Raw genomic sequence first — 15,663 nt, 5'->3', positions numbered from 1 at the left:
AAAAATGTTTCTGATGTCTAAAATCCTTTAATGAGTATTATCTTTATTCCATAACAGAAAATAGACATCAGCATTTCAGGATGAAGTATTTTATATTCAGGTTCAAAATTATAGCATGTTCTCTATATACCTGCATAACCTTTCCTTCTTTCTTTAGGTTGACTGAAAAGAGGAAATACATATTAAAATACAAACTGCAATACCTAAAGAAAAGATTCAGCATAAATCTTGCTTTCTTCAGAATCAAATCCCTAACACTAAGATAATTGTTGGCAATTGTTAGAAATGCTAATAAATCAATAAACAAACAGATTTTAAAGTTTGGGAGATTGCAATCAAAACACATTGGAATATTGAAATAATAGGAAAGAATAGAAAGAATATCATTCCACTTTTTATGTTACGGAATAAAGCAATGGATAATCTATTTGCCAGATCTGTTTTATCCACCTAAGATCACTATTTTTTTCTGTTCATTGCATAACAGATATTATGAAAACCTGCCCTTTAGATTTTTTAAAATCTTTAACTAAAATTTTATTTTACTTTTTTACACTTCATTATATCTGAAATACTATGCCTTGTTCATTAAAGTGATGAGTTGGTTTTTGCAGACCTCATATCTCACATGTCAAAGCCATGGAAGAGGCTCCTTTGGGTATTATTAGTTCCACACAGCTGGAAATGATGGGCTGATAAATGTTTACTGCCAAAGCAAAGCAAATCACAGAATAGTAGTTCTATTGTATCATGAAGTAAGGACTAAGTAATATTAAGGATTTATTTACTCAAATATTATGTCCCACATCCTACAAGAGTCTCTTATCTACAGCACCTCTTAACCACTCTTTTTCAATTGATAAGAATTTGAACTTAATTTTAAAAAACTTAGTTCATGCTGTTACACAATGGTTCAAGGAAATATGTTGCTACACTCCCCAGTAAATGGCTGAATGCACATTTTGAACGTAATTTTGTCTTCTGATATAATATATTTTACAAGGCCAGGAATAATTTACAATTAGAGTTATGCCCTAGATCAGGGATCCCCAATCCCCAGGCCACGGAGCAGTCAGGCCTATTAGGAACCAGGTTGCACAGCTGGAAGTGAGGAGAGGGCAAGTGACCCAAACTGAAACCATCCCTTCTCTCCAGTCCATGGAAAAACTGTATTCCACAAAACCGGACCCTAGTGCCAAAAAGGTTGAGTACCACTGACCTAGATGATTATGAACCCATTCAATTTTTATTTATGCAACAACTTTAGTGAAGCAAACCATGGCTTTGAATATTATAAACCCACAAATGTGATTTATACATATGAAACAATACATGAAAATATGATACAACTAATGTCAAATACCTCATTACCACTTTCTTCCCAGGATGTATCCCTCCACCATTTTTATTTTTATGTTATAAAATGTCGGATAGGAAACTGAGCCTAGGCAGAGGTCATATGATGCGTTCACTGCATATAATTTTAGGAATCATGCCTCTAAGCTCTCATTAGATTAGCACGGTTTGGTTTTGGTTTTGGTTTTGGTTTTGGTACATTGTGTAACCCAGCCAATTATTTATTCAATATACGACAGTTAAATCATTTGACATTTGAACTCAGAAACTGGATTAGTTTTTCAAATAATCAACAGATCCATGCAAATAGACACATATTTTAGCAGTTTTTGAGCCTTGAATTTAAGCCAGTAACTACAACCTTATGGTAACTTTGACATTCTAAGCAGAGAGTCATGCTAGCAAATCTAATTAGGAAGAGTATGATACACAGAATCATAAGACTTATTTTCCGATTTCACAGCACTACATTTTCAAATAATAAATATTTGTTAATGAAATCTAAAAAATACACATTGCTATTGCCTTATTTTATATCAAACAGCACTAGAGATGTGTGTGAAGTACCAAAGTAAAAAGAGAAACAAAGGGGATACCATGGAAGATACCGTACTGTAGTCCAAGGGTCAACCTCAACTTTAAGCCTGGCAGACTTCAACTCCTAAAATTCTGGGAGTTGAAGTCTGCCAGGCTTAAAGTTGCTACGGTTGGAGACCCCTGCTATAGACCACCTGAGCAGTCGGAACATACAAATGTAGCTTACCTGCATCAGATAATCAGTCTTTTTAAAAAAGCATACAATAATGATAAAGGAAGTTTCAATTATCCTGATATCTATTGGGAATCTAACTGTCAACAACCATATGACCAACAAATTCTTTTCTCCTCTTACTGAGAACTTCATTTTTCAGGTGGAAGAAAGAATAAGGAACAAACTATGCTGGACCTAATCCTTGCCAACATAGAGAAATTTGTTAAAGCAGTGAAGGTGAACAGCACCTGGGGCGGGGAGGGGGGGGGGAGACTGTATTATATTTGAATTTCTGAAATCCAGAGGAAAAGCAACTGAAACATAAATACTTGATATCAGAAGAGCAGATGAATTGCAAGTCAGAACTGGCTTAAATCCTTAAGAAGAAAGTGCAAAAAAAAAAAAACCCTCCCAAAAAAGAAAAAATAGGAGAAATTTAAAAAGAACAGAGTAGATGGACATCTGTAAAATACTGAAAAGAGAAGGAGACATATACAGGAAATGATAACTGTATAGAACTGTATAACTTCAGGAATTCTGTCAAAAATGCTAAAGCTCAGAATCAGCTAAGGCCTGTGCAAGATATTAAAAGAGATATCAAAGGTTTCTCTGGATATATTAGAAATAAAAGGTAAAGATGAGAAAGATCCTTTGTGAGGATAAAGTAATGAATACTAATGATTTCAATGCAGAGCTACCTAACTTCTATTTCGTATTGTCTTTTTTCAGCAAAGAATGGATCATTTGTTGCTCATTGTTATACCACTGGAAGAAAAGGTTTGCACCCTAGAATAACTGGAGGAGAAGATAAAAGAGAACTTAGCTAATGTAAATAAATTCAGGTCTCCAGCCTCAAATGCCTTAAATCCCAGAGGATATAATGGAAGGAACTAAAGGAACTGGTAAGGATGATTGCAGACATCTTTTTTGCTAATTTCTGAGAACTCCTGGGAGGATTAGTAAAGTCCTTAAACAATAAGAGCCAAGGTGGCGCAGTGGTTAAATGCAGCACTGCAGGCTACTGCTAGATCAGCAGGTCAGCGGTTCAAATCTCACCGGCTCAGGGTTGACTCAGCCTTCCATCCTTCCGAGGTGGGTAAAATGAGGACCCAGATTGTTGGGGGCAATATGCTGACTCTCTGTAAACCGCTTAGAGAGGCCTGAAAGGCCTATGAAGCGGTATATAAGTCTACTGCTATTGCTATAATAAAGTACCGCAAATAGAATGCAATAGTGATCTTCAAAAAAGGGAAAGAAGATCTGAAAAGCTACAGATCAGTCAGGGTGATGTCTTTACTGGACAAAATCATCAAATATTTTATAAAACAGCAACTTTTTGCAGCTTGGATAGGTATGCCACAATAAATAGGAACCAATATAGATGTGTCACAAATTACTGTATATCAGATGAATGTAACCTGATAGAATTTCTATTTTAGTAAATTAAGGGAATGACATAATTTAATGTACCTGGACTTTAGCAAAGACTTCCACAAACTTAATAATAAAATTCACCTTATATTAGCCCTTCCAGGTAAATCAGATAAGAACCATGACTAGGAGAAATAATTCTATTTTATTATAAAGCAAAATTAACATTCTTACAAGTCTGAAAGTACAAACCTCCCTCTGCCATTTTTAACTCCCCGGGCAATTAGGATTTTTTCCTAAATTTCTCTCTATTAACCTACTGACGGCTTCTGCCTCTTTTGTCTGACTGTTTCTTAGGCAGCATCTCTTGCCCTCGTCACACAAGGCCATTCACATTTCATTATTGTGATTCAAAAACTTTGCTTTGCTGGCATTAATTTTCAAGCATATGAATAGGCAATGATCATGATGTCAGAGAAGATGCCTGCGGCTTCTACATCATTATCTAAATATGTTTATCCTACATAAGAACATGGGAAATCTGATAGCAGTCTTCAAATAGTCAACAACTATGTGAAAAGACTGCCAAACAGAAGACAGGGTTAGGAGCATAGGACTACAGTAGGGGTGTCAAACCTACAGGCATGGGTCAGATGTGTCATGTGCTGGCCACGCTCATCCCCAATTTAGCAAAGTGGGGAAAAGTCATAATACGTCCCATGATGGCAACATGATGCTGCAAGTTTGAAACCCCTGTACATGTGTGTGTTGACAATCATGAGGTTTCAGTTGAATTTACCTGGTCTGGCAAAGGAATGCTTATGAGCTCTTTGGCCCTCAAAAAGTTCTCTTACTCTGTGGAAAATCTTTGTAAACAATAACCAGAGGTGCACCTAGAGATAACTGGGGCAATGGAAGCAGAATTAGATTTCCCCACACACACACACACACATACACACATACTTGCTTTTAAAATTGTCTGTATTGCATTATTTTAACTGCGTTAAAGTTGGGCAGCCTCTAAATTTAATAAATAATCTACTTCTGTCCTCCAATGTGGACTTCTAGTTATATGAGTTCTGTTCCATTAGACTCTAATTCAATATTTATGTAGTATAGATATAATTCATTTATTGGAGTTCTGTTTCATGGCACTCTAACTCAATATTTATGTACTCTTGATACAGTTTTGTTTTCATACTGAAGTCATAATCATATTTTAAAATAGACATAGTGCTATTTGTTCCAAGATTGAAAACTTGGAGGCATACCACCAGCAAAATCAAACCATACACTGCAATATTTTTTATCACAAATATTGGCAGCGTTCAAGACAATGTAGCTTAATAAGACATGAACTAGCCTTTTTCTCTTCTGTAGATTAGATTCTATAGAATACCCATGAAAGGTAGACCTCCAGATCTCTCACATAATCCCACAGCATGGAACAGAATTTGAAAAACCCTGATATAGAATGCAGGTTTCTGTTTCTAGAGATACATCAACCATAATGCTTTCTAATTATTCAATTGAAGAGCAAAGTCTACATTGCTTGTCTTTTTTATCTTTATAAACACTCTCTTATCTTGTTTTTCAAGAGGCAACTGGACTTTCTGGTTTTTCTTTGAAGACATTTTGCTTCTCCTCCAAGAATCTTCTTCAGCTCTGACTGGATGGTCCACTTGGATGGGACTGGCTGGATGACAGCTCTGACTGGATAGTTTCTTGGATGAGAAGCAAACATCTTCAAAATAAACATCTTCAAAAGAAATACCAGAAAGTCCAGCTGCCTCTTGAAAAAGCATCTTTGGGGCAACCATGATCTGGATAACTAAGAATTTCCATAGACCCTCTTATCTTTTTTCTCTTTTCAAGCTATCATCTTTTCTTCTAACACCTGTGCTTGTAAATTCTTAGTTTTGTATGTTTTCCTTATAATGAACTGCCCACTTAACTCTTTATTTGCATTCTATTCATACACATAATCTCACCAATAATCACCCTCTGTAAACTCTTAAGAGCATACTTTCTCCTAACACTCTCTGTGCACTAAACCATAAACCATACCTTACAAACTACAGTGTCTGAATCCACAAAAACAAAATAAGCCAGAAGCAAGCAAATTATTTTATTTATTTATTTAAAGCATTTATGACAGGTTTCCTTCTTTCAACCAACTCTGGGCAGTTCCCAATCAAAAATTAAAAGACATGTAAAATCATTTCAGAAAGTATAAAACTCAACCAATTAAAACATGAAAAACAAACAAATTATATTATGTGACATGTCGTGTTTCTATGCCAAAAGAAATGCAGTAAAGAAATAATGCTCTAAATTTTCTATTTATAATCAACATCAAAGAAAGCATAAATTTCTTCTTGCATCAATATGTTCTTCATTACCAATTCTCATACCATAAGAAAAAAGTCACTGTATGAAATAGTAATCAAAGACTCATTTGGGTAGTTGAAATGATCTTGACGGAGAAGCTAAGATTTTTCTTTCTGGTCAAAATCAATGTACCATATTTTTCGAAATATAAGATGCACCTTTTTCCCTCAAAAAAGAGGCTGAAAATCTGGGTGCATCTTATACACTAACTACAGCATTTTATGCCTCCAAAAACCCCATCCCCTTCACCAAAATGGCCATGCAGAGCCTGTAGAAGGCTTTCAGAGAGCTTCTGGGGACTGGGGAAGGCAGAAATGAGTGAAAAATGAGCCATTTTTGCTCAATTTCCCCCCCCCCAGCCCCCAGGAGTACTCTATAAGCCCCCTAAAGGTGATTCGGGCCTTTTGGGGGGGGGAATGGGCCCATTTTTGCAAAAAATGGGCCATTTTTGGGAGTTTTGCAAAAACTTTTTTTAAAATTTGCCTCTTTAAAACCTTGGTGCCTCTTATACTGCAGTGTGTCTTATATTCTGAAAAATACGGTATTAACTAAAACTAGATCTTGATATTTTTACTATATAAAAATAAGTTTTAATCTTATTCTTACTCCCTAAGATAAAAACACTCCTGGAGCCAATTGGTAAGTAACACCAACGACAAATTATCCCTTATTTGGTTTGTTAAGAATGTCTGATGAACTCATGTTAAATGTATAGTTTCAGCTTGACATGTCTAGGTAGGAACAAATAGTTCTCTTTACTACTGAAAATGTTCTATTTTTCAATCTAAAACTCAGGTTAAAAAGGAGCGAAGCGCTTACATTTTTAACCATAACCTGAGAAATGTCCTTTTGCAACTATAGATTAGTTCATATGCCTCATCATTCTCTGGTTTATATATAGAAAAATGGTTGTACATTTCATGATAATTTAACCATGGTTCATTAAACAAGTCATAGTAGCTGGTTTGTACAACATATTGAGAAGAGCCCAACAAATCACATTATAATTTAACATTATGTGTCAATGGAGCGCAAAAAATAGTTACAATCATGGACCACAAGATCCAACTTGCCTTTTGATTACTTTGCTATTGTGAACAGTTTGAATGAGAAGCAGTTTGACTAAACAGCAGTAGCTAAAGAATTGTGTGCTAGAAAACATGTGCCATAAATAGCAGGTGTCTAAAAGGATTCTCAGGCCAGCAAAAACCAATCACATCACACAGGTGACTATCAGCAAGCTGTCAACTAGCATTTGAATTGCCTAAACATGGAAACTGCTGGCAGTAGAAGGAAAATACAAAATAAAAGTACTCCAAGTTTCATTGAAAGGAACAATAAGGAATCCAAATCCTAATCCTAACCTCCATGAATAATTTACGTTCTCACAACTTGTAAAGAACTGTTTCAGTGGTGCATATGGCTATCCATAGTCTTCGTTGGAGAAATTTCTTTGGACACAATTTAGATCAGAAAAATACCTTATGTACTATGGAAGCAATGGCGAACTGAAGACAGCTCCACAAGAACAGAGCTGATGATCTTGTTGAAAAAATGATCCGGTGAATGAATCAGTTTTCCTGAACTCCTCACCAGATTAAGAGAGGGATCTGGGATTGTCCATAATGCTCCATACTGATGCTCCCCATGACAAGACTGAACAGGTAAAAACAGTGGTCTCCAGCAAATTTTAGAACTCTGGCAGTCAAAAATCAGCTTTGCTCAAACCATGGTTCAAAGCCTTTAAAAAGACACCGATTTTGCCCTTTTAATCACTTTTGCTTGAAATGGCTCGTAAATTGCTTTTTGCATACTAAGATCCTTCAGAAGGGCACAGTTTATTACACTAGGTAATTTTTCCTTCAATCCTTAGTGAAAAAGTTTCATGTAAGTTGAAGAATTTAAAGAAAAATATTTTATTTCAATATAAGCAGCAAAGGGATGATTAGAACGTTGATTTTAAAAAGTTTTAAATGTACTAAGGGGTCAGATTGAGTAGAGTAAGATTCTGAAATAATTATATTACTCGTTGTGATTTGTTTTTTTAAAAATCCATTAAAATATATAGAGATCTTTAATTTCAGTGTAAGAAATCTTTTCCTGAGAAAATGTTCTGAATGAGAGAAAAACATGACAAGAGAAACCCTTAAAGGCTGGTAGCTAAAGGTGACCATAAAGATAATTCTAATCTTTATTAAAGATTAGAATTAAAGGAGAAAACCCCTAATTCAGAATGGAGGAAAGTATTTTATCTCTGGAAGAATATTTAGCAATAATGTACTCAGAACATTCTGTTAAGATTGTCTGTTTCTATAAAAATGAGATTAAAAGAGGAGATATAAGAGGATACAACTGTGAATCAGGCTGTTCTGGATATGATTCAAAGTTGACAGGATGCAAAAATGATATTGACAAAAATGAAGGAGTTCCTGAGAAAAGATAAAAAGAGAATGAAAAAAAATCTTTTGGGACACTACCTAAAAGAAATGAAAATCAAGACTTTTAAAAGTAAGAAGTGTTATAAAGTTGGCTTATTTGATCAAGGTTAAAATGTATATTTTTTGTAGTGAAATGGTTTTTTTCTTGTCCAGAACTGAAAGAGGCTTTAAATATTTGTTGATAGATAAAATATTGGAATAGATTTTTTAGTTGCTGTATTTTTAGAGGAATTGAGAAGATGGTATTAAAAGCGAAGTAATAAACTTTTGAAGGGGTTTGAGAGAAAAATAAGACAAACAGTTAATTATTTGAAGAGATTAATCATCCATTTTTTAATTGTTTCTGTTAGTCTTAACGGATTTTTAAAAAGTAAATAAGACTTTAAAGATTTGTTTATAGCTATGAGATAAGAAATTGAAAGAGGTTTTTTTTGTTGTATTTCGAAAGAAAATGGCAAATTATTGTAAAGTGGATATGAAACTGATATACTTGTTTAAGTTCTAAAAATTCTTAATGAACCATTACTGTTTAAGATTGAATGATGGAGCTTTATTTTTTCCTAATAGATAAAAGATAAAATTTGGTTGAAAACTTAGAGAAAATAAAGTTACTGAAATTGTATTTGTCTTGAAGAACAACAATTTCTTCCTTTTTACTTTTTAAATATATTTTTCTTCCTTTCTACCTTTTATCTCTACACTTTTTTCTTAGTTTTCTTATTTGTATTAGTTTTTTTATCTTTGTATCTTAAACTTCAATAAAAAATACAAGAGAAGTTCTTAAGAATGTTCACCGCTACTCATCGGTGCAGCATAATTACATGAGAAACTTCCTGTATCTTTTGTGGAACTCATACATCCTTTAGTTTCTTCTATAGGTTTCCCAGTGCTCAGAATGATGTATTGCCAGGGAATTGTACAGTCAGTTTTTGATATATATCAGGCAAACAGAAGCATCATCAGGTAAATCACACAGCACACTGCCCCAGCTACTAAATTTAAATATCTTAACGTATACTTCTAAATCTATATACCTGTAGGTTTGTTTTTAAATAGTGCTGAAACTATCAGCCTTCGCAGTTAGAGCAGACTAACTGAAACAGGACAAGTTAATTCTACTTTATTGTAAGGGGTACATTAACAGAATCTTGCAAATCTGAAAGTTCAAATTCCCATCAGTCTCTTTTTACAGTCTGATAATTTATGAAGGATGTTCCAAAGAGCTGAAGAAGCTTCTTGGATGAGAAGTGAAATGTCTTCAAAGAAAAAGTCCAATTGCCTCTTGAAAAAACACCTTTGGGACAACCATGATGTGGATGATAGAGAATCTCCACGGACCTTTAGGAAAGATGCTTTCTGAGTTTCCTTCCCTGCATGTGCCATGCAGCTGCAGTTTCTATCACCCTCTCTCCTATTTGAGCATTCCCTAAAAAGCATCTTTTACCTCAGACTCCCAAGGTCTTTCCTACATAACATTATAAAAACATAGGAAATTAATTCTGAAGGTCATTTGCCTTTTCCTGTATTAATAATTTTGAACAAGAAGTTTGCTTTTTATCCCACAAATATTGAAATATTTTTGCTTTGCACTTCTAATTTCCTAATGAAATTTTGAAACTATTCTATCTTATCTATCACTTTAAAACTTGTACACCCACCCACACAAAGGCCTTCAATATCAGCTATTTGGAACTTAACTTCCATTGAATACAATGGTGGTTACTTCCCAATAGAATCCCTAGGGCTGCACTGCATTACACTAATTCTGTTCATGTTGCTGGCTAAGAGAGATTTTGAGCTTCAGTTAAAAAATGAGATGTCTCTAAATGACGATAAAAAGTTGCAATGGACCAATTATCAAGTTTGAAGAATTATGAAGTATGAAGGACTACAACTTTGAAGAATTTAGCTAAGGATACAAGCAATATCTACCCGATCCATCAGAGCGGGGAGACAAGGAATTTTGCAGATCCCATCCCCTAGGAAGATAAACCTGATAGGACCCAGAAGAAGGGCTTTCTCCATGGTGGCTCCCTCTCTCTGGAACATCATTCCCCCAGAGATTGAAATGGCCCACACTCTAACACTCTTCCAAAAGGTATGGTATGGTATTAATTTATTTATTTGATTCTTTTGTATTCGTTTTATTGTTTTAAATGTTTTATATTCTGTAAGCCGTCTTGAGTCGCCATGTGTGAATAGACATCAATATAAATTCAATAATTAAATAATTAAATAACTAGAATTCTAAAAACCTTGGCTTTATCTTCTCAGTTCCCTAGATGAGGCACTTCTCTCCCACTTTCAATGTAAGCCCGTTACTCACATATTTCAATATAGTAATATCAAGTGATGCTTAGAAAGTTTTATCCCAAAGTTTTAATGCAAATTTGCACATTTGGTCAATGTTAAGAATTACACTCAAATGATTCCATCTGTACATACTTCAAGCAAATGCTACAACAGGACTATTAGCATATACAGAATAGACGCTGCTGTGTTACTGATACTACCTCTTGACAGATGAAAAGGGGAAAGATCTCTCTGAAGATTTTTTTTCACTAATCCTTTTACCTAAAATGCCATAGACTGCTATCCTAGCCACAGCTCTGGTTTGAGAACTGACCCAAGTTCTAGGTAGCAAATTTTATCAGTGACATAGAACAAATCTACAGAGGCTGTATTTTGATTTACAGATGAGTTCTGCATTTATATTTCTTCCTTCCTTCCTTCCTTCCTTCCAAAAATAGATACACCAGCGTGTGTTTTCCATACAAATTACTCCAAGTAATATATGCTAAATTCTGCAGAGCCCATTTGGCCAAAGTCTAATAACCCCCCTTGGGAGCTGACACCAACTTTCAGCAATAGCCCACTGCTGCAGATTAGCACTGGAACATATGCTGCAGAAGCATCCTGTCTGCCTTTCTCGCATTAAGATTGTATTTTCACTATCTCACACAAATCCTTTGTCTTTTTCATTCTGTTTTTATAGTGAATAAATAAATAAAAATTCTGGCAATTCAAATAAAAATGCAATTGATTTTTGTAACCATTATCAAATTTTGCATCTCACACCACAAGCTCACTTTGTTGAATTCAAGATCATTTTGCATTATTCATGGGCTAGCTTCCATACTAACAAGTGTGCAATGTTTTGTGCTGAGCTACTTAAGTTTCTTTTTAAATGAAATAACCTTCCTTCCTTCATTTGATTTTTTTAAAAGCTACATTCAGTTTTGGAGTCCACATAGGCTAATTGACAAAAAATAATAATACATTCAATGGAATATTAACTTAAATAGCCCAAAGCAGAAAATAATATCCACATGGGCATCATTAAAGTTACCTCAAGGAAGATGTAATCCTATCAAAATGGTAGGCTGCAGTTCAAATATTAACTAGCGGTTATGTTGCAATAATTATTCTGTCTTTACATAGGTTATTGCATGCATTGTCTCTGCATCTCTGCAGAGTACTTAAGTTATTCAATGAACTCCTTTTGTTTAAAAAAAGACAAACCATATAATATTTTCCCCACTAAAAATGCATACCCGTATCCATACAAGTTCAAAACATTTTCAACATCTAATCTTTCTTCTAAATTTCAGCAATGACGACTTTTTCAGGAAACTGGAACAGGCAGCCTTTTCTATGTAATTTCAGCAGTATCATATTGTGCGTTGTATAGCATGCAGTTGCTGAAGACACAATCTAAATATGAGAAAGTGGTTCAATACTTACTGAAAGCAGCCACAGCCAGAGCCAGTGTAACAATAATGGAGGCCCACGAAACCCACAATGCTTTCTTTCTATAGTTTTGAGCTTCATGAGGTTTTAATTTTGTACTGCTTTCTAGCAAACCTGATGAGAAGAAACAAACATATGTCTGTTACTTTAGTCTGTTCCTTGCCACAAATTATAACTGGATTTGTATGGAATCTACCAAATACGCCCCTATGTGTATTTGTATCTTACAGTACAAGCCAATCAATCATTTTATTGCAAATAAGATGTGTTGATTCAATTCTGAACCTAGATTTCTATAAGGCTGAAGGAGCCTAATTACCGCCTGGAGCATACTGCAATCATACAGAAGGATGTGTATATATGAAGGTTTCCTTACGGCTCTGCACTTACACTTCAATTCTTAATTAGATATCAAAGCACAAAGGAACGCTTCCTTGGGATGCTGGTCAGTCAAAAGCATAAACCTGCTTTTGTGGTTGGTGTGTGTGTGTGAGAGGGAGGGACAGAGGGAGAGCAAGAGAGAGAGTGCTGACATATCTACAATAGATATAGGTGATAATAGAATTTATTTCCATTTTACTTTTTTTTCCAATTCTAAGTTTATTATATCAGCAATTTTAACTTATCTATTTAACAACATTTGAAAACTGTTCTTGCCTCCCTCCTTTTTTTTAAACATCATTTTAATTTTTGGATAAAAATCAAATTCCTACTTTGGTACTATTATCTTACATGGAAGCACAAATAGTCTTATCCGTAGTCAAGGCCTTAACAAAGCCATTCACAATAAAATAAAATAAAATAAAATCCTAATTTCTGTAATAGGTGAAAGACATACAACCTTTCTTCCCATACCAATTTATATTTTCTAATTTAATATGCTTACTATTGCTATGTAATTAAAATCAATGCATTCTAATTGAAACTAAAATAACTAATCCTGTTAAATTAAACCACATAAAACAGATACTCTGTTCTTCCAGCTGAAAGTGATTTAGTAGTTATTTAGTTACAACTGTTAATTATTTAAAGACCTATGTAATATATGACACATTTGCAATTATATACAAACATAATATTCCTACAAGCTATACAGAAAAATATTTTATCTGCATCATACTTCTGAGCCAGGTGCACAAAATTCGTCTATTATAACTGTTCAAAAATAAATTAAATTACAAAAGGCAATACAAAAATTGATAAAATACACATTACTTAAAGGCCAAAATTCCTGGATAAAATTATTCTCTTTTCAAATAATTATAAATGCTTTTATATCATAAAATTCTACTATACATTGTGATGTGATGGGTTTTATATTCATCTTTATTTAAAAATGAATGTTATAATTTATTTCTGCTCACAACGTAATGAAATTTGTGTTGCATAAAATATCATATTTTATATTTTCTGATTATTTCTTGTTCTGTTGATGGTATAAATTTCTCTGCTTTCTAACAAATGGGATAGAGAAAAAAATTATAAATAATATTCTGAGAGGCTGACTTTAAACTTTCCAAATGGGCTGCACCTAAAACCTCCATTTATTGGGGCCCAATGTAAAGCACCTGAAAACTACAGATTAACAAATTAACAAACATTTAAGGATAAAAAATATTTTTAAGATTTCCCTGGGAATAATCAACCAGATTAGATGAGAAGAAATAAGGCAAATATAGAAATAAGCTTAGTGGATTCTTTGTCTCGACCATACATCTATGTCCCCAACACACAATTTTTTTTCTTTTTTATCATTTCAGTTCCTCTCTATCATATCTGAGCAAAATCTCTGCAGGAGATTTAAAAGGTAACAGTGGGAGGAGTATCCTTGTTTAAATAAAGACCATGCTATTCCTGACCCCAAACTCTTGAAATTGTACCTTACATATAGTTGACACATTCCTCTGAGTTGCAAAGTAACAAGCAAGATATCTCCAGATTACTTTTAATTTAAAACACTGACACCACCACACCATTTCATTCACCCCCACCCAATTTAGACAATGGAACTTACTGCCAGAACATTAGCTGGGGAACAGATCTAAAAAAAGCCACTGAAAAGAAGAATTAGAAACAATAACTGAAAGGAAAGAGCAAGGAGTAAGTTCAAAGGAATGTCTGAATTCAAAGGGAACTTCCTTGCCATTGTGGGAAACTAGAGACTGGGAGAGGGGTGCTGAAAAAAATGGGGAAAAATATGCAAAGGCCAATGAATAGGCACGTGCAGGGCAGGTGCCACCACTGGCAGGAGACAATAGACCGAGTGTCCCTTCATTGTAAGGAAGGGTGGAGATGGATATACGGCATCCTTTCTTTGCAATGAATGAGGCGGCCTGCTTGCAAGTCAGTGAATGCTTCTGGATTTGCATTTTGAATGCTAGCCTTCAAGCACACCCATTTTAAAAAGTGGGTGGCATGGGATGTTTTTATTTTTCTATCCTGGTAGATGCCTTTACTGCTTATTTTCAAATAAGGGGAGGGGGGAAGAATCAGGAGCAGATGCAGGAACTCCAACTCCACCATTCATTTGCCAGGTGCCTAGATGGGAAAACGTACCCCCCCCCCCACTATTTAGGAAGGAGAAGTCAACGGAGGTCCCCCTCAGATCGGTGTCAAAGGTGAATACGGCACGGAGTCTTACGGACTCGCAAAGCGATTTCTTGTCGCATAAACTTGCATTGACGCCAGCGCCTCAGGAACGACGGCCAGAGCAGGAGTGGGCTGAGGGAGGCTGGTGAGGAGAGGAGAGTTTGGGCCAGAGGAATGGAGGCTTTAAAAAAAAGCCATGGGATTTTTGAAGTAAAGGACGGGTGCGGACCCGAGCGATGTGAGGGGCTCCCGGGCCAGGCGGTCGTTAACCGAGGACGAGCCGCAGGAGGAAGGCAACGCTCGGGGTTGACCAAGTGACCTAGCAAAATGTAGCTCTGCGCAAAGGAGCGCGCGCCGGCCGTCGGCGGGAAGGAGTTGAGGTGGGCTGGTGGGCTTCGCTGAAGCGGCTTTGAAGCGAAGCGCAGGCCGGGCAAAGGTGCCGACTACAGAAACTCAACTGGGAGAGGGGGGAAGGGAGAGGGGGCTCTTCTGTGGAGAAGCATCAATCAATCGATCAATCCAACGGGGCTCCCCCAGAAGTTGCAAGGGGGGATGGCGACTGCGCCGCGCGCGAGGGCTTTGGAAAAAGTGACAACTTAAGCAGGGCTCGAACCTGCCGGGAGAGCCAAGAGCAAAAGAAGCGGAGAAAGGCTGGGTAGGTAGGTGAGTGAGTGAGTGAGTGAGTGAGTGAGTGGCTAGGAGGGTGGGTGGGGCAACGGGCGCTGCAGGATTGGACCTGGGACGAGGCAGCGGTGACGACGGCGGCGGGCAGCGTCCCCGGACCGTAGGGCTCACCTCTGTCTTCCACCTCTTCGCTGAACTGGACGTCCTCCCCGACGCGCAGGTGCTCGCCTTGTTGCGACTCGAGAGCAGGATAAGCCGGCGCTGGAGCGGTCCCGGCAGGCTGCAAAATGGTGGGTTCCGGGGTGCTGCCCAGTTCGTCCCCGACTGGAAATGCCTCCATGGCTGGCTGAACGAGAAGATGGAAAGCGGAGCAGCGAAAGAAGGCGGCGGCTC

The 15,663-nt window shown here is 36.3% G+C and overlaps 1 protein-coding gene across 1 annotated transcript in view; it reads right to left on the bottom strand.

Annotated features, from left to right (window-relative positions):
• TMEM163 (transmembrane protein 163) overlaps positions 1-15,610 on the bottom strand; it is a 100,032-nt gene extending 84,422 nt beyond the window's left edge. The window contains exons 1-2 of the mRNA XM_032232555.1: positions 15,442-15,610; positions 12,052-12,171 (exon numbers count right to left, since the gene is read on the bottom strand). Coding sequence (XP_032088446.1) covers positions 12,052-12,171; positions 15,442-15,610 — 289 coding nt within the window. The remainder of the gene's footprint in view (positions 1-12,051; positions 12,172-15,441) is intronic.
• Positions 15,611-15,663: the final 53 nt, after the last annotated feature.

The sequence above is a fragment of the Thamnophis elegans genome, chromosome 1 (assembly GCF_009769535.1).
Source record: "Thamnophis elegans isolate rThaEle1 chromosome 1, rThaEle1.pri, whole genome shotgun sequence".
In the NCBI taxonomy this organism is placed as follows: Eukaryota; Metazoa; Chordata; class Lepidosauria; order Squamata; family Colubridae; genus Thamnophis; species Thamnophis elegans.
This window is presented reverse-complemented; position numbering and strand designations above follow the sequence as displayed.